The following is a 27,596-nucleotide window of genomic DNA, read 5'->3' as shown; positions in this document are numbered from 1 at the left end:
CCCCAAATGGGGGACGCGGGGGGTCTCCGAACGGGCAATATCTATAGCCGGTCAGTAGCCGATCGGCAATTGCAGTCTTTTTTCCTAAAAAAAATATATATAGCCATTGACTGGATGTGAGACAATGTTATTGTCAGTAATATTCTGATCTAGATATGCAAGTCTTAATATGATTTCAATTCTAAAGGGCATATTTTAGGCAAAAAGTAGACCAATTTACCCCCAAAGGCCCCAAAGGCCCCAAAGGCCCCCAAGTCCCCCAAGGCTTTCCAAGGTTAACGCATCAACCCCGTTCCCCCACAGTACCAGAAGCATGGACACGATGAGTAAGGGTCTGAGGACTTCCTTGTGGAGACGCTCGACTTTGATTTTGTACCTTTCAATGTTTTCGCTATGGACGAAGAATCAGAAGCTTCACGGCGTGATATCGCCAAACGTGTATCTCGAGCTTGCTTGCATTGTCGACAGCGCAAGTCTCGATGTGACCTGTAAGACCCTTTTCCCCTTCTTCAGCTGGCTTTCTTTCCCCGGATCTGCAGTATAGTTGGTTCCGTGCTGATCGCATGCAGAGACTCCAACGGCAACCCGGGCAAACCACCATGTCAGCGCTGTGTTCGCGAAAATCGTGAATGCATACTGGGTGGCTCAAATCGTGGAGGTCGTCGAATCCGAAAGAACAAAATCAAAAACTTCACGCCCGCCAATCACTCGCCAAGCAAGGATTCAGATGCCTCAAGCCCAACCAACTCGGAAAATCATAGAGTGCAATCAGCATCCTATCCCGGGCCGGTAGTCTTTTTGCCACCGAATCCTCCGGCACCAGCCTCGGTATCCGTCGAGGAAGACGATACCTCGATATCATCTGTCCCGCGTAATCCCTCAGACGCTTGGCAATGCTTAACCGGCATCGCCACAGAAGGCACGGGGACAAATTCCGTGTCCCGCAACGACCATGTTCGGTCGGACCAAACAATATTCCCAACGTACAACAGCCTGCACAATGGCGTGGTCCCAGACTTTAGCAACCCACCCACCGGTATCAAGGCCTATAGACTCGTTCAGTCGTGTGCTCTAGACCCGGAAACGGTGTGGCAATTGATTTCTCGCTATGCAGATAACTTCCATCAGTATCTTCCTCTCGTGCCACGGAAGTATTTCACGCGCAGCGCCCTAGATGCCTTTGCCGTGAATGAGAAACACCTGCTCACCGCAGTCCTGACGATCGCCTCCAAGGACTTGGTCGATCAGCCCGAGATCCACGAGTACTGCTCGAAGTACATGCATGAGCTGATTTCAGGCATCGCCGCAGGGGCAGAGTGTGACGTTGAAGCGGTAGAGGCGCTTCTGTTACTTGCTGAGTGGGAGCCGCAGGGACTGCGACCTCGCATCGAGCGCGTTGGACGTGGAGAGGAAGACCGCGCCGCGTGGATGCATGTCGGGCTTGCGTTGCGCTCGGGGTATTTCATCGGGATGGACCGTACTTCTTTCCGTGGGGATCCTTATGGTGATCAAGAGAGTGAGGCTCGTCGGCGCCTGGCATGGGCGAGCTGCTACGTCTCTGATCGATTGATTTCTGTGCGCATTGGACGCGCTTTCTGGTCTCGTGGCCCGGGGCCCATGACGGGTCTTGTTAGTCAGGACTTTCCGTCGTTACAGCCAGTTAACGAGGGCGACGAGGACTATGCAAAGATCTATCAGGCGATGCTGGATCTTACGCAGCTTTATGGAAATGTTCATGAGGTCTTGTATTCGGGGATGCGTACTAGTAACCAGATGATGTTGATGGGAGACTACGTTAAATATGTGGATGACTTCCGCCTGGCGATTCTACGGTGGAAGTCACTTTGGGGGTCATTGGACTGTGAGTTGGCCTGTTCTCGCTTTTTTGACCTTTGACGCACATGGTTGTTCTAACATAGTGTTAGGCTCACCACCTATGCGAGCAACACTGCAGTTGTCATACGAGTATTTACGTCTGTATACAACTGCTTTCGCGTTTCAAGCTGCGATCTCGCAGTCGCTAGCCAAACCGAAAACAGACCTACAAGGCCAGCGAGAACATCTCCGATCGACGTTCAAGAATGTCGCTTCAATGCAGGACTCGCGGTTCATTTATGAATCTGTTGATGCGGCCAAGTCGTACCTGACCATCCTTGTGGACCTGGTAGACCCCGAGAAGCATCTCCATTTCATGCCTCTCCGCTTCTACTTGTAAGTTTTTCTCATCGTGTTATGTCGAGGCAAACAGCTCATCCGATATAGATATGGCATCTACTCTGCCGTTTTCCTCTACAAGGTAAGATCTCTCTTCAATTCCTCCCTTTATGCGTATCATCTGATCAATATCATAGGCTCGTTCTTTCGGAATGATGGTCCCATCAGAAGAAGCAAAAGTTCAAGGCCTCGTCAGTCGAACCACCGAGGTTCTGAAGCAAGCAAGCGCCGGTGCTGATGACGTTGGGGCCCGCTATGCTCGTCTTCTAGAGCTGCTTTGGAAGCCCAAATCGACCTCCGTAGAGACACAGCAAAACAGTGACTTCTCACTGCAGACAGCTCTCTCTAACCCGGTCGCAGACCCAGGATATATGCAATTCAGCCCCGCAAATGACTTCTCATGGTTGGATCTAGAGGCCGTGGGCGATTATGTATCCGGGGACCAGATTTCAAATGGTTTGTTGGGACTGGATGCGTTCCAGAATGGAGCTGATATGTACCAATCTGGAGAGTCACGATCGCAGTCCTGGCAGCCATCTGCATGGATGGGAGATATGAGCAGCAACCTTCTCTTTTAAATAGGCTGAGATCGGTGTACCCCCACACCCCAATCGGACGGCAAATGCGGTGCGGGGGGACCATCGGAGATAGCCCCGAGGGTGGTAACCGAGGGGTTCTCTTTTCCTTTGCCAGTTCAAGCTTGGAGGTTTGAGTGTTTACTTCTGCATTTTATTGCTTATCATCACACACATACCAGCTCTGTCGCATCATGTCATTTAATGAGATCCAGGGCCGACTCGCGCTTATTACAGGTGCATCGGGAGGGTAAGCTATTCCCCAGCATTCGTCACTCCAATATCGAGAATAAATAACTGACATTCATTCTCTAGAATCGGTGCTGCCTGCGCACATCAGCTTGCAGAACATGGAGTGCATCTCGCTCTGACGTATGCGACCAACTTGACCGCAATGAACGCGCTAGTGGCCGATCTACAAAGCAAATACGCCGATAAGAAGCTTCGTATCTCAATCCATAAAGTGGATGTTGGATCCGCTGACGACATCGAGGCGATGTTCCAACAAATCGACACCGAACACGGCCACCGACCTGATATCCTGATCTCGAACGCTGGACACGGAAAGCGGTTTCCGCAAATTTGGGACTGCTCTCTCGAAGAATTCGATTACACTTTAACCGTCAACCTGCGCGCTTCGTTCATTCTCGTCAAGGGAGTGGTCGATCGCATGAAAAGCCAGAATTGGGGACGTATTGTGTTTATGTCCTCGATTGCTGCGCAAGGTGGAGGAATCAATGGATGCCGTATGTACCTCGGTTCCTTTTTTGGGCATACCAAACTTACTCTTCCTTCTCTCAGACTACGCCGCCTCTAAAGGAGGTCTCACGGGCATGATGAAAAACCTTTCTACCCGACTGGCTGAATTCAATATCAGTGTTAACGATGTGGCACCCGCCATGATTGGTGATACAGGTATGATCCCTAATGCGGCAGCGATACCTGAAGTAGCGGCTGGTATCCCGCTTGGTCGTCTTGGGACTCCTGAGGAAACGGCCAATGTTGTGACTATGCTTGTGAAAACCGGATACATGACGGGTCAGAGCCTCTTGCTAGCTGGGGGGCTGAAATGAGCTACCCGGGAATATTAGGAAGATTGTTATAAGAAGCGACTGGCCTCGCACGCCTAGGAGTTATGACCAACATTTTGATTCAACTTGGTAGATTCAATTTTGTAGATCCAATATGATAAATCCTCATCCCCCATATATACATCCGTCCTTTTCTATTGTCACAATCTGGGTATTTTCAAACGCAATTCATCATCATCATCACCATCGCAACGTTTACAAAGAGCCGCTAGAGCGTCGTCGGCTCTCAATGACAACCTTCACAACAGGGTTCCCCTCCTCATCAACACCGTTTCCAGCAAGTGTAAACGCCCGCTCGCCCTCCTCCAAGGTAAGCCTATGCGTAACAACCTTCTCCTCAACACTCTTCATCTTCCCACTAGCCAGCAGCGCAATAGCAGCAGGGTATGCATTTCCATCATAGCGGAACACACCAATGATATCCACCTCGCGCAGCGCCGCCGCACCAACAGGCAGCGTCTGGATAGGATTCCCCATGCCAATCTGCACCAACACACCACCAGGCGCACTAGCATAGATACCAGCCTGTACACAAGCTGGCACACCAGTACAATCATAAACACGACTGAATCCAGGAACGACAAGTCCATCCTTGGCACCAACCGCCTCAACCAACGTAGCCGCAACCTTCTGCGCATTCTCCAGCGCATAGGCAGTCTGCTCAGCATGAGGCGCGTCCTTCGCAGGAGGCGGTGTCTCCGCTCTAGAAATAAGAGCAGTCTTCAGACCAAGTCCCATCTCCTCCGCGATCTTCAATCTCCGCGCATCGATATCAGCAACGACGATCGTCGTGAAATTCTCACTAGCAGCCAACGCTCCAGCAAGCAGGAGACCAATTGCGCCGGCGCCGAAGACCAACGCAGCGGTCTCCTCCCCAGCTGCGCGGTTCTGCGCTACTTCCTCCTTGCTAGGTGGGTGTGAGCGCCGCACAGCGTGCAGCGTGACAGCGAGCGGCTCAACGAGCGCACCGCCTGCATCGGAGACACTGTCTGGGAGGAGGTGACACATATCTGCTGGGTGGTTCGTACGTTCCATCAGTGTGCCGTCGAGGTGGGGGAAGCTCTTTGCCGAGCTGCGGAATTGCATGGCTTTGCAGATGTTGTAGCGGCCTTGTTTGCAGAGTGCGCAGGTGCGACATGGGAGACCGACTTCGAGAGCGACTCGGTCGCCGACTTTCAGGGATGAGACGGAGGTGCCGGCGGCTGTTACTGTGCCGGCGGATTCGTGGCCCAGACACATTGGTGAGCGGACGACGAAGTCGCCATTGCGGCCGTGGCTGTAGTAGTGGAGGTCTGAGCCGCAGATTCCGGTTGCTCGGATGGCGACTTGGACTTCTGTGCTGGATGGGGTGGAGATAGAACGTTGTTCCTGGTTGGGTTAGGATTGGGTTGTATAGTATATGTTTCTGGGGTTTACTTACCAGGCGGAGGTCTTTGGCGCCATGGAGGACGAGTGCGGTGGTTGTGCTTGCCATGGTGTATGTAGTATGTAGATGTTAACAAGTTTCAACAGAAAGAAGGGAAGTAAAATAGCGAAATAGCGAAACCCGACTTTGTTCGGCCTTTGGAGTCAACTCCCGCGCAAGGCCAAACACCCCACTTGGTCATCGTGGGGGGAAGTCTTGGGCCGGAGGTGCTCCGCTGTCGGTGATTGGAAAGAAAAGGAAATTTCAATACCCGACGTGGGGGTAATTTTTTACATTTGAAGATGAAGAAGTGAAGAGAAGTAATGAGTTGAGTTCATGAAATGTAGATACTAGAAGAGAAATGTAGAAATGGATGTGTTTAGTAGAGAAATATAAAGGTTGATCGATACGGGAGTCCACGATCTATATATGTTGTCCGTTGGATATACAACTCGGAGCCCCCGTTGCATATGACATGGGGGTACGATAGCGGGGATCTTGTCTCTAATCTTTTGATTTCCTGGAATCTCGGAATTTCTACTTTCTTTTCATTTTCAAATCTTGGGATTGCTTCAATATCTTCGTCTTTAACTATAGAAACAATACAAATGTGAGCAACCCGCTGACATCATTTGTCGCATCTAACATTCGCAGAAACATGTCTCAATCAGCTCTCCTCATTGGAGAAATCACTCACGCGCGCAAGGAGTGGGAGAGCATCTCATCTCTTGTAACGTTGAAGGTAAGTAATTCCTAGTGCGCAGCGATCGAATCCCGCTAAAAACAGACCAGGAATTCCCCAGCGGAACCAGAGAAGAGTTCATTGCGAACTGCAAGGCGGGCAAGTATGACGATGTAGTCGCGCTCTACCGGTCCAACAACTCCACCAAGGTAGACATTGGTACTCCTTCGCTTGGGTATATTTTACTTACAGCTCATAGTACACCGGTCCTTTCAATGCAGAAATGCTCGAAGTTCTGCCTAAATCTCTCAAGTACATCTGTCACAACGGCGCGGGATACGACAACATTGACATTGCCGCCTGCACGGAGAAGAACATCGCTGTGTCCAGCACCCCAGTCGCTGTCAACGATGCGACAGCCGATGTGGGCATTTTCCTGATGATCGGTGCTTTGCGCCAGGCTCATATTCCCATCACTGCTCTCCGGGAAGGTAAGTGGCTCTGAGCCGTGGCGGAATAATCCCCCCAAGTAATCGGTAACTAATCATAATACCATGACAACAGGAAAGTGGCAAGGCCCGATCACCGCAGGAGGAAAGGAGTACAGAACCACCCTGGGCCACGATCCCAAGGGTAAGATCCTTGGAATTCTGGGCATGGGAGGCATCGGACGGGTATGTAACACAGGCGGTAGTACATCACCCAACCCTAGCTAATCACGAGCAGGAAATGGCAATCCGCGCCAAGGCCTTCGGAATGAAGATTCAGTACCACAACCGGACCCGTCTATCAGCCGATCTGGAAGTTGGCGCGACATACGTCTCGTTTGATGAGTTGCTCGCCAATTCTGACGTGCTCAGCTTGAACTTGGGCTTGAACGCATCCACCCGCCACATCATTGGTGCGAACGAGTTCACCAAGATGAAGGATGGCGTGGTGATCGTCAACACGGCGCGTGGTGCGCTGATTGATGAGAAGGCTTTGGTCGCGGCACTTGACTCTGGCAAGGTATGTAATGCTGCGCATTGAACTTCAACATTCCGTCCATGATGGATATGCGGACAATCTCGGCTGACTGTGGTTGTTCTTTAGGTGCGCTCTGCTGGTTTGGATGTGTATGAGTGCGAGCCGCAAATTGAGCCCGGTCTTGTTAGCAACCCTAATGTTATGTTGACGCCACATATTGGTACTGGTACTTATGAGACTCAGAAGGAAATGGAGATTCTGGTGTTGGATAACCTGCGGTTGGCTATTCAGAAGGGTGAGCTTATTACACAAGTACCAGAGCAGAAGAAATAGGTATGGATATATAAAGAATAGAATTCGTTGCGTTCAATCATCAAATATCAAGTAGTGTAGCTTCGAAAGGAAATGTTCGCCTTAGTTGATTGTAACTTTATTCCATGTTGACACCTGAGATGTGGGGCATGAACTAGATGACTAAGGCCTGACATAACTCAAAGGCGGAGTCCACCCAAAATGGCTAGCGTTAGGGCTCGCTTAGGGCCAGAGCGCCAAGAGCGAAAAAAACCGCACCAAAGCTAGTGGCTCAAGCGAGCGCCGGACGACGACGAAAAGCGACAACAACTCATCACCGAGGACCATCACACCCCCTCGCCAACTCCTTCAAGATGGTGAGTGCTGCATGCCCCTGTCATCGATAATGAGCATTCGGAATCCCATTCTCTACAAAATGCCACCCGTGTGATACACATTCAATGTCCGATCGCCGGGTCGACTTTCGCTGCCGACATGACCAACACCCAACGACGATCCCATTGCTAATGAGCGATGCTTTTCACAGGTCCGTTACGCCGCCCAGGAGATCTCGCAGGAAAAGAGCGCCCGCGCGTGCGGCTCTTACCTGCGTGTCAGCTTCAAGAACACCCGTGAGACTGCCCAAGCCGTCAACGGAATGAAGCTGTCCAAGGCTCTCACTTTCCTCGAGAACGTCACCACCAAGACCATGGCCGTTCCCATGCGCCGCTACGCTGGCTCCACCGGTCGCACCGCTCAGGGTGAGTCGCCTTTTTTTCTTGGAGCAAATTCCGGATCGATCGGATTGGAGTTTTTGAATGAATTGTGGGAGGACGAACAGCATCGCCAATCACACGACAGCCATTGGGATATGCAATGGATTGAGGAAAAATGAATCGAATGAGAGGACGGATTTCTTGGCTTATTGGCGATGCTGTGGATTCTACGATCTGGATGAAAATTTGTGAAGTCGAACATCGACTGACAATTTTTGGTTTATAGGCAAGCAGTTCGGTGTCTCCAAGGCCCGCTGGCCCGTCAAGTCCGCTGAGCACATCATCGATCTGCTCAAGAACGCTGAGGCCAACGCCGATGGCAAGGGTCTCGATACCGCCAACCTGATTGTCAAGCGCATCCAGGTCAACCAGGCCCCCAAGGGTCGCCGCCGCACTTACCGTGCTCACGGTCGTGTACGTTTTTCCTCCGATTTACGGTGAAGTTTGTAACCTGCAGCAAATACTGACTCTATCTCCAGATCAACCCCTACATGACCAACCCCTGCCACATCGAGCTCATCCTCACCGAGGCCAGCGAGCAGGTCGAGAAGGCTTCCACCGACAAGCAGGTCCGTCTCTCTTCCCGCCAGCGTGGTACCCAGATCCGCCGTGCTCTCATCGAGGCATAAACGGATTGCCATAAGAAGGTGTGAGGGGACGTGTGGTTACGCAATGTGAAAAGATTTTTGCGGTGGACGGGAAGGATCGGAGTTCTTTGCATCAGCTGTGTATGTTGGAACGGAATCGATACCGGATCATACAAGATTTTGAGGTCATGGCGCCAACACTCGGAGGAGAACCCAATAAAAAGTTTAAACAAAATGGCCTAGGGTGATGGAAATAGGATTCTGTACTTCCCGATCCAATCATGATACAAACGTGGTTCTTTCTCCGTGACTCTATCGAGTGTTTTTTCTCCTTTGATAGAGAGTGTTTTCGGATCCTTCTAGCTGCACACTTATTGTCGAGATTCCGGTCTTTCGGTCATACAATATGATCTCTATTTTTCTCTGTTACAATATGCATCCCATTGTAGCGATGAGTGGCGATTCGATGCCTCAATCGCAAGCTTGAATAAGGGCTAACCTCTAAATACCGATCTGAAGGGAGTATTTCAAGGTTGGCGATGGAAGCACAAGGAAACCCTGCCTAAACCACTTCTGGTCCCCGACAACCCTTATCAAGTAATTTCATAAGACATGCCAAGGAGAACGTCTACCTACACATAACTAGGGATCTACATGCGGGGGTATAAGTAGCCAGGAAAAGAATACAACTTTGGAGATTCATTCATCCAAACTACTCCCGCAATATATATATCTGTTGTGTATATATATCCACCAGATCAGTCCATCATGACCAAGCTCTCAAACTTCCGTCTCCTCTGCTTCGACGTCTACGGTACCCTTATAGACTGGGAAAGCGGCATCATCACTGCCTTAGAACCAATCCTCTCGAAAAGCACCACCCAATTCACCCGTGAACACCTCCTAACAACCTACCAAGACCTCGAAAGCACCCAACAAACCGCAACCCCAGACCTACCATACTCAGACCTGCTATCAGCAATCCACCCCACCCTTGCCGCACGTCTAGGCCTTGACCCGCCAACCATCGAGGAAAGCCACCAATTCGGCAACTCTGTCGGGACCTGGCCAGCCTTCTCAGACACTGTCGATGCCCTGCGCCGACTATCAAAGCACTATAAGCTAGTGGTTCTGTCGAACGTGGACCGGGCCTCATTCGCCAAGTCCAATGCCGGTAGCTTGCAGGGCGTGCCGTTTGATATGATTCTTACCGCGCAGGATATTGGCAGTTATAAGCCTGATCCACGGAACTTTGAATATATGTTGAGTGCTGTGAAGCGCGAGTTTGGGGTTGAGCCTGAACAGGTTCTACAGACGGCACAGAGCCAGTTTCATGATCATCAGCCTGCGAAAAATGTTGGCATTAAGTCGGTTTGGATTGAGAGGCCTGGAGCTTTGATGGGGAATTTGGAGGATCCGATCTTTGATTGGCGGTTTGAAACATTAGGGGAAATGGCAGATGCTGTTGAAGCAGAATAGAGAGGTATGGGTTTGATATTTGAAAATGTGACGAGTTTGTCAAGTACTCAGTACTTCTAAATATTTCTAAATATATATTGAATGCCCTTTGAGCTTAGGTACTGTCTACCCCCACACCTGGCTGAGTCACCAAATCAAAACATCCCATCCCTGGGGTCTCGTTGCCTGGAGCCTGGATGGCCTCGACTTGGCAATGCAGAACACCTGGCTGCGTGCGTGGAATGTGGCTTTGACCGCGGGAGATATTGGCTTTATATATATCTTCGACTGTCCCGTTTTCTTGACCCCTTAGCGAGGGCGTCTTTGATTAGTTCCCTGCAGTGCTAGCTTTAGGCCGGCATTTGGCCCCCGGCTAGAATTATTCTTTGACAATCCAGATCCTTTTTTTCCTCAAAAATTTCCCCTAAAATTGAACAGATTGTGCGACCATGAAGCGCTTCCTGGGATCTCTGAGCAGACGCTCAAGTGAGTGTTTTACCGTCTCCGCGTTTCCCCGGGCCCGCAAATTCGCTGACTTGTACCTTGAAGGCTCCAGCGACAGTGTCGAATATCGCGAAGACTCACCAGAGGCCATTGTCCTGAAAGAATTGGTTTGTGCTGATTTCAGATGAATTGAAGAAGACACACTGACGTTTCGCTAGACTGCCTTCTGCGAATCAAATACAAATACAAATGCGAATGTGAATGGCTCTTCGCGCGACGCGGTATGTGCCTCGGAGATGACAGGAACCCCCTTTTCAAGACTGACAATCGCATTTTCACAACTCCAGCAAGGAAATGAATTCGTCCACCTCCCTCAAATCGTCGAAGCCGCCGAGTCAAGTCCCAATGCCGCCAAGCAAGCGGCTCTGCGCATTCGAAAGTATCTCGCAGATCCCGCGGGCACCCCGAACCAGACCCAGTACAATGCCATCATGCTCATGCGCATCTTGGTCGATAACCCAGGCCACACCTTCACCCGCAACTTCGATGCCAAATTCGTGACGACCATTAAAGAGCTGCTGCGCACAGGACGCGACTGGCACGTGCAGAGCTATCTCCGCCAGTATCTGGATACCCTCGAGCAACAGCGGTTATGGGACGAGAATCTCAAATTACTACTGCAGATGTGGTCGAAGGAAAAGATAAAAGCCGTCCGCGGTTTGGTGAGCACAGCCATGATATCTTTGCGCGCCCACCATTCAAGACTCTAACATAGCCAGATCGACCCTTTTCCGATGAATACCATCATCCCGCCGCAAGTCCCGCCCAGATATTTTCAGCAGCAACCATACAGCCTGTCCCCCGCGCCGGCAAATACCCTCCCCAACCCGGTAGAACTAGCGGCGCGCATCGAAGAAGCGCGCAATTCGGCAAAGCTGCTAACGCAGTTCGTCCAGTCTACCCCGCCAGCAGAGCTAGAAAACAACGATCTCATTAAGGAGTTCATTGACCGCTGCAGGTCCAGTTCGCGCGGTATTCAAGGATACATCCACTCGACCAACCCAGCTCCGGACGAGGACACTCTGTTGACGCTCATTGAGACGAACGACGAGATCTCTGTAGCGTTGTCGCAGCAGCAGCGTGCCATGCTGAAGGCACGCAAAATGAGAGGATCCTCGTCGCCGAGCTCGTCGAATGTGAATAGCCCCTCGCCGACATCACCGCCTGTGGCAACAGGACCTACGTATTTCTCCCCTCCCGCCGGGCCGCCAGCTCGGACTACAACATGGAGCCCCGAGCCTCGTGCTCCTGTTCCGGCACAGCTACCCTCGGTGACCATGACTGGTAGTCGTGCGCCTGCTTCTAATCCTGGGCCGTCTGCAACTGCCAGCCGATATGAATACAATGCTGAGGAATTCCAGGTGCGGAATCCTTTCGCTGATGACTATGCTACAAATGACTCGGATCAGGAGAGGCATCGGGGACATGGTGATTCACAGGCCCATAGTGATCTCGTGCGCTCCCAGCCCACTGAGCAGCAACGCTAGGGTCATGCAGGGATCCATCTCACATTTCTTTTTATCGTCTAGCGCCTGGACTCTTTCTTTCTTTTGGTTATATCAAACCCTGCTTGTGGGGGGTTTTTTTCTCTTTGGCTCGCTTTTAGCTCACTTTTCCTGTCTCTTGCCTTCCATGATACCTCGCACATCGCTACTGCACACATATTGATTGACCTTTTACTGCCAACGTCTTTAGCAGCTCGTTTGATCTATAGGAGAGCGAGGGTGCGCCGTGTTTTCGTACCCTAGGCATATATACCCAGGTCAATATATACTTGCTATCTTATACCCTCCCCTAAGTACCAGACACCCTACAAGCTGAAAACGCCCACGCAATAAAAACTGCCTCCTTCATATCTTCGTGACCTCAAAAACAGCGGACAATCGACCGATGTCCACCAGAACTGAAGTATAGCACTACTCCTCAATCTTGAGAATAACCCTCTCACTATGCTCCCGATCCCTCGCCGCAATCTCCTCAGGAAAAGGCTTCCTCGCCCACACACGTCTCCTGTATAAAGATCAGCCATCCACCCACCCACCAAAGAAACAGAAAAACTCACGCGCGCTCATAAATATGATACCGAGGATTCTTAAGCTCATTCCTCAATTTCGCAACGTAAACAATAACCTCATCCTGCGTCCAAGGCTCCGGAGCCCCGAATTTACAAAGCAACCACATAGCCCACCCCTCCATCCCAGACATCCAATGATGATAATTCACAGTGCCGGCCTCTTTATATTTCTGATCACGCGCCCACGGGCCAAGAGGCCATTTGTATTCTTTTTCATGGATGTCCACGAACCCGGCTTTGCGGAAGGCGTCTTGCATCATGTCGATCGTTCCTAGGGGACGGTTTGCACGCTCGCCGCAGGCTGATAATGCTGGTCCCCAGCTGCGGAGGATGTTGTCGTCTGGGAGGCTGTCGTCGTCGCATTCGACGTAGGGACTTGCTTCTAGTTGTTCGATCCAACCGCCTGGGCGGAGATTGCTGGTTGGGTTTGGGGTTAGTTGGACGAGGAGGATGGGAGGGGATAGTAGCTTACTCGTAACATTGCTTGTAGAGACGGTCCCATTCGTTGTAGTCGAAGGCTCCGATCAAAATGCGCATGTGGATTAGGTCTTGGGGTTCGTTCCACGTCCATTCTTCGGCGATGTTGTCGACTTCTAGGATGCAGTTTGGCGGGACCCATGTTACTGGTGGTGGGAAGAGGTCGACTCCACGGACGGTGGCTGGGTTTGGTCAGTATGTTGCTATGTGGGTGGATGCTGGACTTACCTTCTGGGAACATGTCGGCTACATCGCTAGAATAGGGTGAGTGAGGTTTCTTTGCGAATGTGAGTGTTTTCTTTGCACCTACATGGCCCAGTTACCTAGACCTGTTCCCAGGTCGAGGATGTTCTTGGGATTTTTCACAGGCGCCCGGAAAAGTGGGTTGTCGTAGTCTGAGTCCATAACGAGGGCTACTAAGTGGCTGCAGTCGTTAGTATATTGAGAAGATCGTGTATAAAAGGCATACCCAGCTTCATATGTCTCGAACTGTTTCTCGTCCGATGGAATCCTGGTAGGACGTAAGTAGGGATATTTCGATTCAGATATCTATACGTACAGATATTCTTTTTGGCTCAATGTTTGATACCGTCGACCATTCTCCTCTAAACCCCGATAAAGTGAGGAGCCGATTGAAGTGGTTTCTCTGAGATTGTATGAGAGATCGTGTCTATATCGGCACATAGATAATACTTACGATTGCCAATCATCGTCGTAAACCTTTGTGAGATGAATCGCTGGATCCTGATACTTGTTAGAAGAATAGATATCAAAAATCAAATCAAGTAGACATACCACGGCGATTTTATCCTCTGGCTCATGTGTGTTACCCATTGTCGAGATTCAGATGTCTACGGAGAGAAGAAGAGGTGAAGAATGCAAAACACAGTGCGCAAGAGAAAGCCGCCCAGTTATAAAGTTAAGCGTCATGTCAACGGCCATATTAGGAATCGTAACAGAGAAACACCATAGGCTTGAGATGTGGACTTTTGATCTGTGGGCTCTGAAAAAGTCCAGTTGGTATGAGTGCTGGGATTGGGCATCGGTTCCGGTGAATTCGTCCAAAGACCATCTTCTACCAATAAGAAGTCTCTTGTGAAGAGGTTATGCCTCACTCAAATCTTCTGCAGAGGCCTAAACTCACTCCACTCCATCAAAGCTCAGAGCAAAACTCATGGACTTGGGCTTTCCATGTGGAAAACTCGCATTAGACATGTCTATTTTGATGGATTCAATTATTTCTCCACGGTCATAAATATGACCCCCCATGAACTTCGAGGTATGATTCGTAGATATAACTTCCGACACGAGATAAACGACGCAGCTTCATGCAGAGGAGTGTAGCGAATGTACATGGGGATATTCTTATCATCCACTATATTGCCTAACTGTATACTCCGTATACTCCGTAGCTCCGTAGCTGATCCGGGGAAATAGGCTATCAAATAGGCTACGCGGGAATCCGGTCGGATGACGTCTCGACACTCGAACTATAATAACACGACATTCATTACAAACCATCAAACACACCACATATCTACAGTTCTAAATATGTCAACCCTTCCGAAAATGCGCTGCATTATTCAACCTTCCGCTTCCTCCAAAAACCTCATCCTAACAGACTCCCCTCTCCCAACCCCGAATCACGCACAGGGAGAACATCTCATCCAAATAAAAGCCTGCAGTCCTTGCGCCGGCGAACTCCTCTGGCCGGCAAATTTCCCCCCGTCTACAGAGCGCACTCTCATCCCATGTCCAGACATGGCGGGAATCGTCATCTCAGCACCGGAAGACTCGCCCTTCCAGCCAGGCGATGAAGTATACGCGCGCACAAACTACGTCCGACCAGGAAATGGGCGGGAATATTCCATCGCCGTTACCGATGAATTGGCCCACAAACCTAAGGATCTAAGCTGGGTCCAGGCCGCGGCGGTTCCTGTCTCCGCCGAGACGGCTTGGCAGGTTCTTTTTGTTCATGCTCTTGCTACCGAAGCAAATGGAGAAGAGATGGATATGGAGACTGCCAAGACTGCTTGGGCTGGGAAGAAAATTCTTGTTACTGCTGCTTCTGGTGGTGTGGGTATCTGGCTTGTGCAGTTGGCTACTTTGTTAGGTGCGGAGGTGGTTGCGACGTGTGGTCCTCGGAATGTGGAGTTTGTGAGGTCACTTGGTGCGAAGGAGGTGCTTGATTATCGGGTTGTGGATGTGAAAGAGTGGGCACAGGTGCCTTCGAATAAGGTGGATGTTGTTGTGGATTGTATCGGGGGGAAGGCTCTTGAAGATGCGTGGTGGACTGTGAAGGATGGTGGTGTTGTGCTGAGTATCTTCCGGCCACCTGTGCAGGATCGTCCTGATAGCTTTGAGGGTGCCGGTGTGAAAGACAAGTTTTTCATTATGCAGCCGGTGAGAAGGCAGTTGGAGGAGATTTCGAAGTTGATTGAGAAGGGGGTGTGTCGGGGGTTGGTGGATAGTGTTTGGCCTCTTGAGCAGTACGAAGAGGTATTCAAGAGATTGGATGGAGGACATGCGAGGGGGAAGGTTGTCTTTGATTTCTCGCTGAATCACTAGCACCAGTGTTCCGGCAGTTTTCTCACGGGTTGTAATATACGAGATATGGGAAATGGAAGATCATGGTTGTTTCTGGAAGTTTGGTCCCAGTAGGAAGGGGTATATTGAATGTTGACTAGCTGCCATTTCATAATCTGATGAATTAATTAGATACGATAAAATAAGAGACATCCTAAGAGCAGAGTATGTATAGAGACCCTATAAAACAGTATCTATATAGTACTTGACATCATGTGCATCTTTGGTGTATGTGAGAACAGTCTCATGCTAGGCAAAGGCTGGGCAGCAGGAGACAAAGCAAAGAGTATCGTGCATGTGATATGTGTTCGGGGCCAATTCCCATTTACACAGAATGTACGCCATGAAGAGGTATATGAAATATCTGTCCCCCTAGGCTCCGACGTGGTCGGGTGGTTTAAGACTCGTATCGACGATGCCACATTGGAATCATAAAATCTGCGAGGATGTTTCCTTTTCAAAGCCTTGAGGTGTATATGACTACTCGTCCTGCGGAATTATATTTGATGACCTTTTTACATAGTTCGATACTAGATTTGCATGTGTTGTGTACCTCTACAACACAATATTCGATCAACTAAATCTATGTGGCTACTAATGCAGGATATTCATTTTTCTATTAGACTTCACGATGAAACAGAACCCTTGATAGGTGGAATCAAGAGGTACCTAGTCAGTTTCATCAGCTTTAGTTTGGTTTTCAAACCCAGTGGACCTAACAGGATCATCCTGGAATGAAATTAGATCACCATCCAACTACTGCCAAGTCGACTTTATTTCTTATCTCCACGTTTGAAAAGCAAAGCGATCAAATGTCATGTCTCACCTGTTAGAGCTGTCCCAATCAACGTGAAACTCTCATCCCTGTTCGGCGCGTGGAGCAAGGCTTGGCAACCCTAGCCTCAGGAACGTCGGGCTTGTCTCGGGAGAGAAGATCGCCCCGGCCTGGTTCAAGATACCTCCGAGGGCCATATTGTCCCCGATAGGATCCGATCTAGATTTACCGCCAGTCTCACCAGTCACTTCCCGGTGGGGGAGTGCTGTCCCTTGGATATATCAGAGGTGTTTCAGCATGATACCTGCAACCTTACGCGCCGTTCAATTTGTCTCTGATAAGTGTCAATTTAGTGTTTGCGGTTGATTGATGACGCGATATAGCTCAGTCAGAGCTCCTTTTGAATATGGCTACATACTATATAAGCAGCGGCATACCGGCGCGACACAAGACCAAATGAGCATGCTGGTCAGTCTTTTTTGAATTCTCATTCACTTTCACTTTCGTTTCCTCCGGTTTGAGACCGTGCAGACTTTCATTCAAGTATACATTCATTCCTCGGTCCGGTTTACCGATTCCATTCACTTCCACGACTTCCCAACTCGCCAAAAATGAAGCATTTCACCCCCGCCCTGGCTTTCGCTAGCATCATCACCTTGGTCAATGGCCATGGTTTTGTCAGCAGCCCCAAAGCCCGACAGCCCGGCACAGCAATGGAAGCCGCCTGTGGCAAGCAGGTCGTGTCCAATCAAGACTCTGACAAGTACGGCAACATCCAAGGCGAGCTGCAAATTGCCTCTAGTCAAAACGACTACGAGGCCGCCGCATGCGATATCTGGCTTTGCAAGGGCTACAAGTTCGCCGACAACAAGGATAACGTCTACTCGTACAAGGCAGGACAGAAGGTTGACTTCACCGTCGACATTCGTGCTCCACACACCGGCGTCGCTAATGTCTCTGTTGTTGACACTTCGTCCAACACTGTTATCGGTGCCCCACTGATCTCCTGGCCTGTCTATGCATCCGTCGCCACCGGCGTCAAAGCCGATGAGACCAGCTTCAGCGTCACTATGCCCGATGATCTCGAAGACCAGTGTGTCACCGCTGGTGACTGTGTGCTGCAGTGGTACTGGTACGCACAGTCAATCGACCAGACCTACGAGTCATGTATCGACTTTACCCTCGGTGGATCTGGCTCTGGTGGTATTTCGGCTCCGGCTCCATCGGTGAAGGCCTCGTCGATCGGCAGCTCCACAGATGTTGCTACTATTGCTACTGCTACTAACCCGGCCACAACCGGCGCTGTTCAGCCCTCCACAACGGCTGATGCTAAACCCACCACCACGACTGCCGTTAAGCCTACCACCACAGTTGCTGCTCAGCCTACTACTACTTTCGCCACTAGTGCCCGTCAATCGGCTACTTCTACCGAGGTGCCAGTCGCTACCAGCGCCGCAGCTACCCCTGGTGCTGCCATGCCTTTCCCCACAGATAGTGCTGCGGATGTCTTGGCCTGGATCCAGGCCATCTTCGGCAACTTGGCGGGTAACTAAATGCGGGCGCGAAAAATGGCCCACTAAAAAGTGGGCGACGTACTATCGCATATCAGGTTCAACTCTGGACCTACCTGTACCTCCTATGTTAGCTAGTAGCTAGATATACTGGTAATTAAATATCAAATTCATCACGCCTTATTCATCTTCCTGGATTCCAATGCAACGCTGTTTATGGCGATATCGGAGAAATCGCCGAATATCCGACATCGCCACTTCTTCGATTCACTTCATGAACATCAAAAATGAATATAAAACAAGTACTCCCTATACATCTAAACATTTTCTAGTAATTCAAATCAACCAAAAAATGTACTGTCGTCTAAACTCGACCGCAACCAGACTGTTCAATCACTCTTCAAGAATTCCTATTCCACCAGTCTACAGACACTTCACCACAACAATGACCCAACAAAACAAAGACTGGAGCGCAAGCCAATACCTCAAATTCGAAAACGAACGCACCCAGCCCGCCCGAGATCTCCTCTCGCATGTGCCCCTGACAGCCCCAAAAAGAATAATCGACTTGGGCTGCGGCCCAGCCAACTCAACAACAGTCTTGGCAAACAAATACCCATCAGCAACAATCACAGGACTAGACTCATCGCCCGACATGATCGAGCGTGCAAAGAAAGTCCTCCCAGACCGGGAATTCTATGTCGCAGATTTAAGCACCTACACGCCAGACCCAGCCAAACCAGTGGACCTCTTCTTCTCGAATGCGGTGTTCCAGTGGCTGAAAGCTGATGATCGTATTGCGGTTATTAAGCGGCTGCTAGAACCACAGCAATCGGGTGCGGTGTTTGCACTCCAAGTCCCGCATAATTTGAATGAGCCTTCGCATATCTCCATGGGTGAGACTGCTGCTGATGGTCCGTGGGCGGACAAACTAGCTGGTATACAGAGAGATGGGTTTCAGTCGCCGCAGGAACTTTATGATCTGGTCAAGCCGTTTTGTAGTCAGGTTTCGGTTTTTGAGACGAGTTATTATCATTCGCTTGAGAGTCACGAGGCTGTTATTGAGTGGGTTGAAGGGACTGGGTTGAGGCCGTTCTTGGATCCGTTGGAGGATGGTGAGAAGGAGGCTTTCTTGAAGGGTTACTTGAGACGCTTGCAGTCGGCATATCCTGTTTCCGTTGATGGGCGGGTGTTGTTGAAGTATCCGCGGTTGTTTATGGTTGCTGTGAAATGAGTTGGCTGAAGGGTAGTCGTTGCTTCATTGACGGACGTCTCCGTGTACATGTGTGCAATATTTTGTTACTCGTCTTTTGTTCCACAGCGTACATATATGGCAAAAGCTTTTGCCATGGCGCTGTTAGTATAGGTTGCTGGTTGTTGGTTCTATTTGACTTGATAGAAGTCTAGAGATAGAAAACAAGAGATACATGGGTCTATAGGAATGAATAAATTCACGTTCACGTTGCTACTTAATAAGCTGTTTGGGTACAAGACAGCGTCATTTCCCAATGGTAGCTTAAACCGTCCCAGACGAAGCGATCTTAATGGTACCATCAGTCTTTCCGGACCGATCCAAGCTCTTGCTCTCCATCTTTTGGAGAATATCCTGACCAGAGACCACCTCTCCGAAGACAACATGCTTGCCATCCAAGTGGGGGGTTTTCACGAACTATTCAAGTCAGAAACCACGTCTTTCCTCTGTCCTTTAGCATACTTCCGACTTACAGTAATGAAGAACTGAGAACCATTGGTGTTTGGTCCCGCATTTGCCATGGAGAGCAAGCCGCCTTTGGTATGCTTAATCTGGAAGTTCTCATCCGCAAACTTCTCGCCATAGATTGACTTGCCGCCGGTTCCCTAAAAACCAAGTAGAGATCAGCTGGGCTCGAATTTCTCCCCACGCAAAGATCGTGACTGACATTGCCGCGAGTAAAATCACCACCTTGGGCCATGAACCCGGCAATTACGCGGTGGAAAGCTGAGCCTGCATAGCCGAAGCCTTTTTCGCCTGTAGCAAGGGCACGGAAGTTGTCTGCTGTCTTGGGGACGACGTCGTCGTAAAGTTTGAACTCGATGCGACCCCAATTTTCCACTGTATGGAGTTAGTATCCTTGAAGCGGCACAAGACCGTGTACTTACCCTGGCCGCTCGGCGAAGTGTATTCAATATCGAAATAGGGGTTGGCCATGATGGATTTGATTCTGGAGTTAAGATAGAAACAGAAGTGAAGAAGGGGCGCGGGGTAATAAATGAGTGTATGCAGGAATGAGGTCATACCGCTGAATTGGCCAACGTATGAGAACGTAGAACATAAGAGAACACAGACTCTACATGCACTTGATGACTGGGAATAAAGAGCATAGACGTACTTCATAGGTAGTTGGATGTATTGGTTCCCCATTAGGGTTCGATTAAACCTGTGACCGCTATGAAGGAAGTTTGTTACCTTAAAAGCTTACGCTACGGTTGATGGAAAGATACTTCGAACTTTTTGAGAGTTTCGTTGCATTGTGTCTTAAAAAAAAACTAATCTCAGTCAGTCACATATTTGAAAAGATGTGACTGTCAAAACGACAAGTCTGAGAGACCATATGTTGAGTGCACGCGGTCTGAGACCAGAGCAACATAGGATGCAAAATTGAAAACAAATGAACCAGATCGCGGTAAAGATCATGAGAAAAGGCGGCCAAGCAAGACTCCCACCTAGAGTCTGTCATTCCCGCATGGGTGCCACCGAAATGCCCTCTCATTTACTCAGATTCGTTGAGTTCGCCGGTCTGGATATCCTTCTCGTTGTTCTCGTCGGTGGCATCTGCAGAGCCTGAAGCAGTATTGGCGAGATAACTCTCCATCTTGATGTTAAGTCGGGAGTATTGCTTCTGGACGGTACCTGCCGGCTTGCCGGCATCTTTGGCGATGGCAGCCCAGTCAATCTGTAACATAAGTCAGTTAGTATATGACATGTTATCGTGTAGGGTATGGGCGTGTCGTCACATTTGAGAGACACTTACCTTCATGCCGGTAGACATCTTCACACATTTCCACAGGAAAACCAGATCCCTGTCAGGAATAGTGCCTGCGGAACCTTTCACGGGGAGCTCTTCACGGGGGTTCGCTTCACGACTCCTCCCTTTGCAGCCTTGGTACCCTTGGACTTGGGGGTGGTCGGGTCTTTTGGTGCCATGTTGATGATAATGAACTCGAGTTTGTGGTAGAGTAGTCTGGACCGGAAGTGTGATTTGGGAAAAGTGGGATAAACGACAGAGGAATAGAAAAGAAGAGGAGACAAAAGGGAACGGTTTCGAGTTCTGGCAGGTGCTGACGTACTTAGGGTGGGAAGTCATGTCATTGAAATTTTGTTACTACGACAAACGAACCCCGAGCAACTGATTTACTGGCAATATTGCTGTTATGTGACATGTGAATATACAATAGTTGGAACTGCAGCCCTTCACTAATCTAGACAATTGCCGTATCTTTATTGAGGAATAAACACAACTTACATAGGGATCTATGTACGCCTGCATACTTGGGCCAAGCCTAGTGGGCTATACGTCTACTTGAGTTCAATGAAGTTGATATCTGGATGTTTCAAGTGAATGATCGAAGTCTTTAGTGTAGTATGCAGTACATGCAGCACATCCAGCACTCCAATTGCCTTGCCCTTTCTATGATGAAGCGAGGCATTCTAACATACAATGATCTACGGGTCTATGACAATATTCTATAAATAGAGCAAAGCGATAAACAGAAAGGAACCAATGACCAACTTTACAAGTTTGCAGCTTTGGCAGGAACTCGCAAAATTGACTGCTGTGTCATCGAAGCCACCAAATTCCCTGCCTCATCCCACAGTTTACTCTCACTATATGTGCGGCCGTGGCCAGCACGGTGATTGATAATCTCTCTCAGGTGCCAATCATTCATTTTCGGCGGCGTAAAGATACGTAGAGCAAAGTCCAAGCTTGAACATGCACCGGCGTCCTCGAAAGACAAGTGGTTGTGTGTCAACGGCAAAAATGACAAAACGCCATCCATGATGAACGCCAAGCTGGCCATTTGCTCTCCTTCGGTCTGCAGGGCGTGTTTGACTCGAATCCAGTCAGCCGATGACTTTTCCGTCGGAGGCAATGCCTCCTGGCTGGTTTCAACGGTCTTGGCCATCCCCATGAGATTCTGAGTGGAGATTCCCTCCGGACAGGGGCGGCCTTCGTAGAGGTCTCGGGAGAGTCCGAACAGGGTGTTGAAGGCTTTGAACTGTGGCTCTGCTACTTTACCAGCCTTAAGCCAGTCTTCCATAAGACGATCCCAAGGTACACAGTCCCGCCAGTGAGTGTAACTCCGCGTGGGCTGACCCGAGAATGTGAGCAGCGACGGCTCATCTCTGTGGAAATCGGCTAGGAGCTCCATGCATAGAAGGCGTTTGCCGGTGGACGGGTGCTTTTGCTCAACGGCAACGCGAAAGCTGACGAAACTCTTCGATTGGCGGAGTTGAACAGGCGTGCATATTAATTTGGCCTCAGTACTCACTGCTCGGAGGTAATGACCAAACGCCGAGTGCAAGTGAAATCCACTCGGAACGGTCTTACACGCAGCGTGGATTGCAAGAGCGATGGCGTAGCCCCCATAGGCGATGGGTGCTGCATTACCCATCCTCTGAGGAAGATGCGTGGAAACATAGTGATCGTCAATTTTCTCTTGCGATATATGATCGGCCAAAGTGGTCGCCATGATGGGTTGAAAGTAGTTTGAAGCGTGGAGGTAAGGATAAATAAAATCCAGACGTATACAGGATCTCACAGTTCCCTCGGCTCATTGGCCGAGGCCTTCTATGGTCCGAAAATCACAAGCACATGAAATCGAATTTTATTTGATCTTGGACCCACTGCAAACGGAATGTCGGGCTTCATGTGCCCCGAACAAAAACCTGGCCTTTTCATCGGCTTATCTTGATTGAATTGAGATTCTATACATCAACCCGACCTCGGGATTATAGCCGGAGGCTGTGGATGAGAAAGTTCTTTTGCCTTTTCTCTTTTTTTTTTTTTGGCTGATCTCAAGTGATATATATGCAAGTCAATGACAAGATCAAAAGGAAATGTTGGAGAAATGACTTCTATTCGACAATTCTTTCCTCAAATGACGGAAAAGACATTGAGCTCATATCAACTACGAACATTTAATAGTGGAAGTTCCAGTACTTCGTACATTGATATGTTTTCCTACTCTCTACCCTTGGCACTTTGCGAACTGCGTGGAAGATCTTGCCTCTCTGTTTGACCCAGTTGTTCAGATTCACCAAGCAGACTATTTTGGTCTTTCCCAGGATCGCTATTTGTAGTTCTTGGGTGAAGTATGTTATGCCTGCCTGGTGGGGGTTCTTCCCCGTAGTTAGATACTTGGAGGCTATGTGATCCCTGCGAAACGTAGGAAAGCGACAAATCCTTAGAGCAGAAGATTCAACCTACAAGTGCGATATTACGCAACAATGTCAAAAGCGCTAGGAACATGGAGAACTGGGGATTCCTGGCCAGGTCGGGGCCCCCGGGGGGCCTCGGCACCCACGGCTCAGTCTAAATGCCGAGTTCTCGGCATTTATACATTTATACCCGTTCACGAAATGCGCTGGGATTCACTTCAATTGCGATCCAAGAGTATTTAAAATTTAACAATTCAGGAATTTAGAGCATACAAATGTAAAGATGCAGCAAATATGAACAATGCATGATCTCACAGGCAGTGAATTCCAACACAGACTGTCTAATATGTAACTAATTCAAGCGAGAGTCCAATGATGTAGATGAATGATTGCTCCTTTCTATGCATGATCGTCTCCAGTGAGTCCAGTGCATAGACGAAGATTGTTTATCCATTTTCATGTTTTTCTCAGTATTTTGTCAACGTTCAATCAGAAAATAAATCAGTCAATTGCAAAATCTCGTCCAAATTCGATGCGCCATAGTAACATCGGCTGATAAAAAAGGTATGCTGCCTTCATGAGTAGGATAAATTTATGGGTAGTTTACCCCTGTCTACGGTACTCCGTACCCGGTTGATGGTAGAACTACCCGCCAAGAAAGGCCCGCCCCGCCCCTTCCGCTTTTCTCGGCAGATGACGAAATCCCGCCAAGTCAGACCTGGAAGTCATGACGAAGGCCAAGAGTCAATCATCGCGCTGCATCATGTCTTTATGAAGCTAGTACTAGGCATGGGCCCATGCAACTACATTGCTCCTCAGTCTGTCGCACTTAACTAGACGTCTTCGCAGAAGACAAATCACTACATCTTTTACCGAGACCATACCAATATCCACACAACATGGATCAGACCTACAAGCCCAAAGAATCGGCGCCCGTCGTACGCATCATGGTCCTGGAGACCGACATACCTCACCCAGATACACACTCGGCCCGCGGCTCCTTTGGCCAGATTTTACACGAACACTTTGCCAAAGCCGGACGCGCCCATCATCCACCTGTAGGCGTTGAGACAGATCAAGTCTTCGTGGTAACTGAAAAGGGCGGCCGGATACCAACTGTGGATGAGTTTGACCGCTTCGACGGCCTCCTCATCACGGGGAGTGTATACGATGCCCATGCGAACAACGAATGGATCCTACAGCTGCTAGACCTCCTCAAAACCCTCTGGATCAAACGCCGCGACTTCCGCTTCGTGGGCATCTGTTTCGGCCATCAGCTCCTTGCCCGCCTTCTCGGTGGCTCTGTTGCACCTGCGCCCTCACAGGATTGGGAACTCGGTCACTGTCGTATCATGCTGACGCCCGTTGGCCAGCGTCTCTTCCGCGCGCGCGACGACTACATCTATCTCCACCAGATGCATCAAGATCAAGTCGTCGCGCCACCTACTTCCGCGTCGGCGGGAACGGACTTGCTCGTCCCGAACACGGAAGTTGCTTGCTGGGGCCGTAGTGATCATACACCAGTTCAGGGCCTGTATATCCCGAACCGGCTATTCACGACGCAGGCGCATCTGGCCTTCGACGAGGATATGGTGAAGCGACAGATTCAGATTAGGGTGGATAGCGGCGGCATCCAAGACCTCGAACATGCGGATCGGGCGGCTGAGACGGCGCATCTGGAGCATGATGGCGTTGAAGTTGCTAAGGCTGTACTGCGGGTGTTTGCATCTGACAATGACGAATAAGCGAGGGACTGCTGGAGTACCTTTACCTCTGACACTGCTATCTACTGTCCCCGCTGATTTTGCATGTATGGTATATAGAGACGTCTTTAGTCGAGTTCCTGCTCGTTCATCATAATGTCAGTGTTAGGTGAAGTATGGAAGCTGACAAATGATACCCAAATGCATTGGCTATGTACAATCAACTTCAATGTGGATGTGAATGACTGACGAATCCCCAATATATTTACGTAGGACAGCCGATAGGATTCATCCGATTCGAACTTCTTAGTTACCGTGGCAACGAGATTCCAAGATTGACCCTTCACAATTGACCTCTCGGGTAAGATTTCTGTTGCGGCTCCGCCAAGCGTGAGCTATATCTTCATTTACGCTCTGTAATACATTTACTATGATATACTTGATACTATATAATACACATATTTTTCATGATTCAATCATAATGGTGGATTTTGTGATAAATTTTCATTCAAAAACAATAATTTGGAATTATTTGCTAGATATCCCTAAGAGGAGGCCTTCCTAGGTGATCAATCTGTTGTATTTGATGGTATTAAAAACAGTCGATTACCAGCGCAAACTGATCGGCGCGATCTACGTGGACAGAATTCTTGCTAGCTCGGTTCCCACAGCACTATTCCAAACATAACTCCTCCCCACCATCGCCTTGAAGTAACATTTTCTATATTGTATATGAATGTTACTTCCGGACAGCTGTATACTTCCCTTGAAATCGAGCAACAGTGAAACTATAGCGGAACCAATATGGCGAGTAAGACGCTGGAAGCGCGTTTCAAACATTTGTCTGTTCACGATGAAAATGACGGCCACAATAACATCAATTCATATCACAAGTCCAAGGTAAGTCGCAACATGCATTGAGAGCACACTTTGTAACAAGGAATAGCTTGCAACCACTGGCACGCGTCCCTCGGACAAAACCCGACCAACAGAAAGCTCCAACTCTACCTTTTATAAACAAAAAGGCATAACGGCCGACACTATCGCTTCCCAGGAGGCTCAAGAAAGATGTGGAAATCCTCCCCGGCGAGCTCGCAAGCCCCTCTCTGTTATTTCAACGCAGAAGCCCAATGAAGTGGCCAAGGGGGAAGAACACCCCATTACCGATACCAAGCAACGAGATCCACCTGTTAATCATGTTTTTTCCCAAATGTCTCGAGTCAAAGACATACAGGCGTCTCCCCGGGCTCGGCATCCCTTGTCTGTTGTTATGTCGCAGACATCAGATCCAGCGCCTGAGACAGCAAAACACCGTGTTCGTGACGACGAGCCACGAAGCACAGTCAATAATCATGTCGCTTCCAAAGTGGGTCAAGAAACGGGCGAACGAACCGTTTCCACAGCTCGACGCAATCCCTCTATTGCTTTGTCGAAAACACCTAGTGCAGCCGTGAAGGGAGAAGAACACTCAGTTCAGCTTATCAAACAGCCTGTCCCCAAGGAACTCCATCTAGGCATGTTCGAAGTTGGCCGACCGCTAGGAAAGGGAAAATTTGGACGAGTCTATCTTGCAAGAGAACGGGAGAGTGGCTTTGTTTGCGCGCTGAAGGTACTGCACAAAGACGAGATCCGTCAAGGGAGAGTTGAAAAACAGGTGGCTCGGGAAATCGAGATTCAGAGCAATTTACGCCATCCTAATGTCCTACGGCTATACGGTCACTTCCAGGATCGGAAACGAATAATTTTGATACTTGAGTATGCCGGAAAGGGGGAATTGTTTAAGCATTTGCAGAAAGAGGATCGCTTCCCAGAGTGGAAGGCAGCTCACTACATTGCACAAATGGCTAGTGCTTTGATATATTTACATCGCAAACATGTTATTCACCGGGATATCAAGCCGGAGAATATCCTAGTTGGTCTTCACGGAGAGCTAAAGGTGTCTGATTTTGGTTGGAGTGTGCATGCACCGAGTGGTCGCAGGCTCACAATGTGTGGAACGTTGGACTACTTACCTCCTGAGATGGTGGACCCGAAGAGATCTGCGAAGCCTTATGATGAGAAAGTGGATCTATGGGCCTTGGGGGTTTTGATGTACGAGTTCTTGGTTGGTAGCGCCCCCTTTGAGGACACGCCTATTATGACACAGAGACGAATCGCCAAGGGGGATATGACGATTCCCTCTTTTGTCAGTCATGAAGCTACAGATCTTATTAAGAGGGTGAGTACATTTTCGCAAACAATCTTAATCAATTACTGACAACAATGACAACAATCAAGCTCCTCGTCCTTGATTCAGATCAAAGGATTTCCTTGGAGAGAGTCCGACAACACCCCTGGATCATCAAACATTGTGAGAAGATTACAAAACAAGATAAATCTTGAGTGATGGCATGATGGGACATAAACAAATATAACTTTCTATTACTGTTTACATAATTTCGACCTAGCTTTCAAGATGAACGGTTTAATTGAATCGTCAGAAGGCTCCTACTCCGATCCCCA

The 27,596-nt window shown here is 49.3% G+C and overlaps 15 protein-coding genes across 15 annotated transcripts; 10 read left to right on the top strand and 5 right to left on the bottom strand.

Moving 5' to 3' along the window:
• Positions 1-393: 393 nt before the first annotated feature.
• On the top strand, positions 394-2,792 carry N7500_004489 (Transcription factor; the record flags this gene model as incomplete). The annotated part of the gene is made up of 5 exons (XM_056675635.1): positions 394-488; positions 570-1,861; positions 1,920-2,211; positions 2,263-2,296; positions 2,352-2,792. 5 exons carry the CDS (start codon positions 394-396, stop codon positions 2,790-2,792), a joined length of 2,154 nt encoding a protein of 717 aa, XP_056530635.1.
• A 191-nt stretch (positions 2,793-2,983) lies between these two features.
• On the top strand, positions 2,984-3,862 carry N7500_004488 (SDR family NAD(P)-dependent oxidoreductase; the record flags this gene model as incomplete). The annotated part of the gene is made up of 3 exons (XM_056675634.1): positions 2,984-3,039; positions 3,105-3,535; positions 3,591-3,862. The coding sequence occupies 3 exons, from the start codon at positions 2,984-2,986 to the stop codon at positions 3,860-3,862; spliced, it is 759 nt and encodes a 252-aa protein (XP_056530634.1).
• Positions 3,863-4,075: 213 nt separating this feature from the next.
• Positions 4,076-5,354, bottom strand: N7500_004487 (NAD(P)-dependent alcohol dehydrogenase; the record flags this gene model as incomplete). Its single annotated transcript, XM_056675633.1, has 2 exons — positions 4,076-5,248; positions 5,301-5,354. The coding sequence occupies 2 exons, from the start codon at positions 5,352-5,354 to the stop codon at positions 4,076-4,078; spliced, it is 1,227 nt and encodes a 408-aa protein (XP_056530633.1).
• Positions 5,355-5,943: 589 nt separating this feature from the next.
• On the top strand, positions 5,944-8,629 carry N7500_004486 (fused D-mandelate dehydrogenase faamily protein/uL22 family ribosomal protein; the record flags this gene model as incomplete). Its single annotated transcript, XM_056675632.1, has 10 exons — positions 5,944-6,027; positions 6,078-6,176; positions 6,227-6,458; positions 6,532-6,641; positions 6,694-6,975; positions 7,060-7,228; positions 7,522-7,601; positions 7,772-7,985; positions 8,227-8,414; positions 8,480-8,629. 10 exons carry the CDS (start codon positions 5,944-5,946, stop codon positions 8,627-8,629), a joined length of 1,608 nt encoding a protein of 535 aa, XP_056530632.1.
• Positions 8,630-9,355: 726 nt separating this feature from the next.
• N7500_004485 (putative haloalkanoic acid dehalogenase) lies at positions 9,356-10,066 on the top strand (the record flags this gene model as incomplete). Its single annotated transcript, XM_056675631.1, has 1 exon — positions 9,356-10,066. One exon carries the CDS (start codon positions 9,356-9,358, stop codon positions 10,064-10,066), a length of 711 nt encoding a protein of 236 aa, XP_056530631.1.
• Positions 10,067-10,494: 428 nt separating this feature from the next.
• Positions 10,495-12,036, top strand: N7500_004484 (GAT domain-containing protein; the record flags this gene model as incomplete). Its single annotated transcript, XM_056675630.1, has 4 exons — positions 10,495-10,656; positions 10,708-10,770; positions 10,837-11,211; positions 11,269-12,036. The coding sequence occupies 4 exons, from the start codon at positions 10,495-10,497 to the stop codon at positions 12,034-12,036; spliced, it is 1,368 nt and encodes a 455-aa protein (XP_056530630.1).
• Positions 12,037-12,465: 429 nt separating this feature from the next.
• On the bottom strand, positions 12,466-13,934 carry N7500_004483 (class I SAM-dependent methyltransferase; the record flags this gene model as incomplete). The annotated part of the gene is made up of 9 exons (XM_056675629.1): positions 12,466-12,559; positions 12,612-13,040; positions 13,096-13,282; positions 13,329-13,354; positions 13,411-13,524; positions 13,570-13,611; positions 13,660-13,746; positions 13,798-13,844; positions 13,896-13,934. The coding sequence occupies 9 exons, from the start codon at positions 13,932-13,934 to the stop codon at positions 12,466-12,468; spliced, it is 1,065 nt and encodes a 354-aa protein (XP_056530629.1).
• A 735-nt stretch (positions 13,935-14,669) lies between these two features.
• N7500_004482 (NADP-dependent oxidoreductase) lies at positions 14,670-15,668 on the top strand (the record flags this gene model as incomplete). Its single annotated transcript, XM_056675628.1, has 1 exon — positions 14,670-15,668. The coding sequence occupies one exon, from the start codon at positions 14,670-14,672 to the stop codon at positions 15,666-15,668; it is 999 nt and encodes a 332-aa protein (XP_056530628.1).
• A 1,404-nt stretch (positions 15,669-17,072) lies between these two features.
• N7500_004481 (lytic polysaccharide monooxygenase) lies at positions 17,073-18,014 on the top strand (the record flags this gene model as incomplete). Its single annotated transcript, XM_056675627.1, has 1 exon — positions 17,073-18,014. One exon carries the CDS (start codon positions 17,073-17,075, stop codon positions 18,012-18,014), a length of 942 nt encoding a protein of 313 aa, XP_056530627.1.
• A 403-nt stretch (positions 18,015-18,417) lies between these two features.
• On the top strand, positions 18,418-19,206 carry N7500_004480 (Trans-aconitate 2-methyltransferase C-terminal; the record flags this gene model as incomplete). The annotated part of the gene is made up of 1 exon (XM_056675626.1): positions 18,418-19,206. One exon carries the CDS (start codon positions 18,418-18,420, stop codon positions 19,204-19,206), a length of 789 nt encoding a protein of 262 aa, XP_056530626.1.
• A 282-nt stretch (positions 19,207-19,488) lies between these two features.
• Positions 19,489-20,160, bottom strand: N7500_004479 (uncharacterized protein; the record flags this gene model as incomplete). The annotated part of the gene is made up of 4 exons (XM_056675625.1): positions 19,489-19,641; positions 19,698-19,829; positions 19,892-20,064; positions 20,112-20,160. 4 exons carry the CDS (start codon positions 20,158-20,160, stop codon positions 19,489-19,491), a joined length of 507 nt encoding a protein of 168 aa, XP_056530625.1.
• A 562-nt stretch (positions 20,161-20,722) lies between these two features.
• Positions 20,723-21,156, bottom strand: N7500_004478 (uncharacterized protein; the record flags this gene model as incomplete). The annotated part of the gene is made up of 3 exons (XM_056675624.1): positions 20,723-20,905; positions 20,984-21,032; positions 21,065-21,156. 3 exons carry the CDS (start codon positions 21,154-21,156, stop codon positions 20,723-20,725), a joined length of 324 nt encoding a protein of 107 aa, XP_056530624.1.
• Positions 21,157-21,743: 587 nt separating this feature from the next.
• On the bottom strand, positions 21,744-22,703 carry N7500_004477 (acyl-CoA thioesterase; the record flags this gene model as incomplete). The annotated part of the gene is made up of 1 exon (XM_056675623.1): positions 21,744-22,703. One exon carries the CDS (start codon positions 22,701-22,703, stop codon positions 21,744-21,746), a length of 960 nt encoding a protein of 319 aa, XP_056530623.1.
• Positions 22,704-24,290: 1,587 nt separating this feature from the next.
• On the top strand, positions 24,291-25,136 carry N7500_004476 (type 1 glutamine amidotransferase; the record flags this gene model as incomplete). The annotated part of the gene is made up of 1 exon (XM_056675622.1): positions 24,291-25,136. The coding sequence occupies one exon, from the start codon at positions 24,291-24,293 to the stop codon at positions 25,134-25,136; it is 846 nt and encodes a 281-aa protein (XP_056530622.1).
• Positions 25,137-25,898: 762 nt separating this feature from the next.
• On the top strand, positions 25,899-27,476 carry N7500_004475 (aurora family serine/threonine-protein kinase; the record flags this gene model as incomplete). The annotated part of the gene is made up of 3 exons (XM_056675621.1): positions 25,899-25,994; positions 26,041-27,312; positions 27,372-27,476. The coding sequence occupies 3 exons, from the start codon at positions 25,899-25,901 to the stop codon at positions 27,474-27,476; spliced, it is 1,473 nt and encodes a 490-aa protein (XP_056530621.1).
• Positions 27,477-27,596: the final 120 nt, after the last annotated feature.

The sequence above is a fragment of the Penicillium coprophilum genome (assembly GCF_028826855.1).
Source record: "Penicillium coprophilum strain IBT 35676 chromosome Unknown utg000004l_segment0_segment0, whole genome shotgun sequence".
NCBI classification, from domain to species: Eukaryota; Fungi; Ascomycota; class Eurotiomycetes; order Eurotiales; family Aspergillaceae; genus Penicillium; species Penicillium coprophilum.
This window is presented reverse-complemented; position numbering and strand designations above follow the sequence as displayed.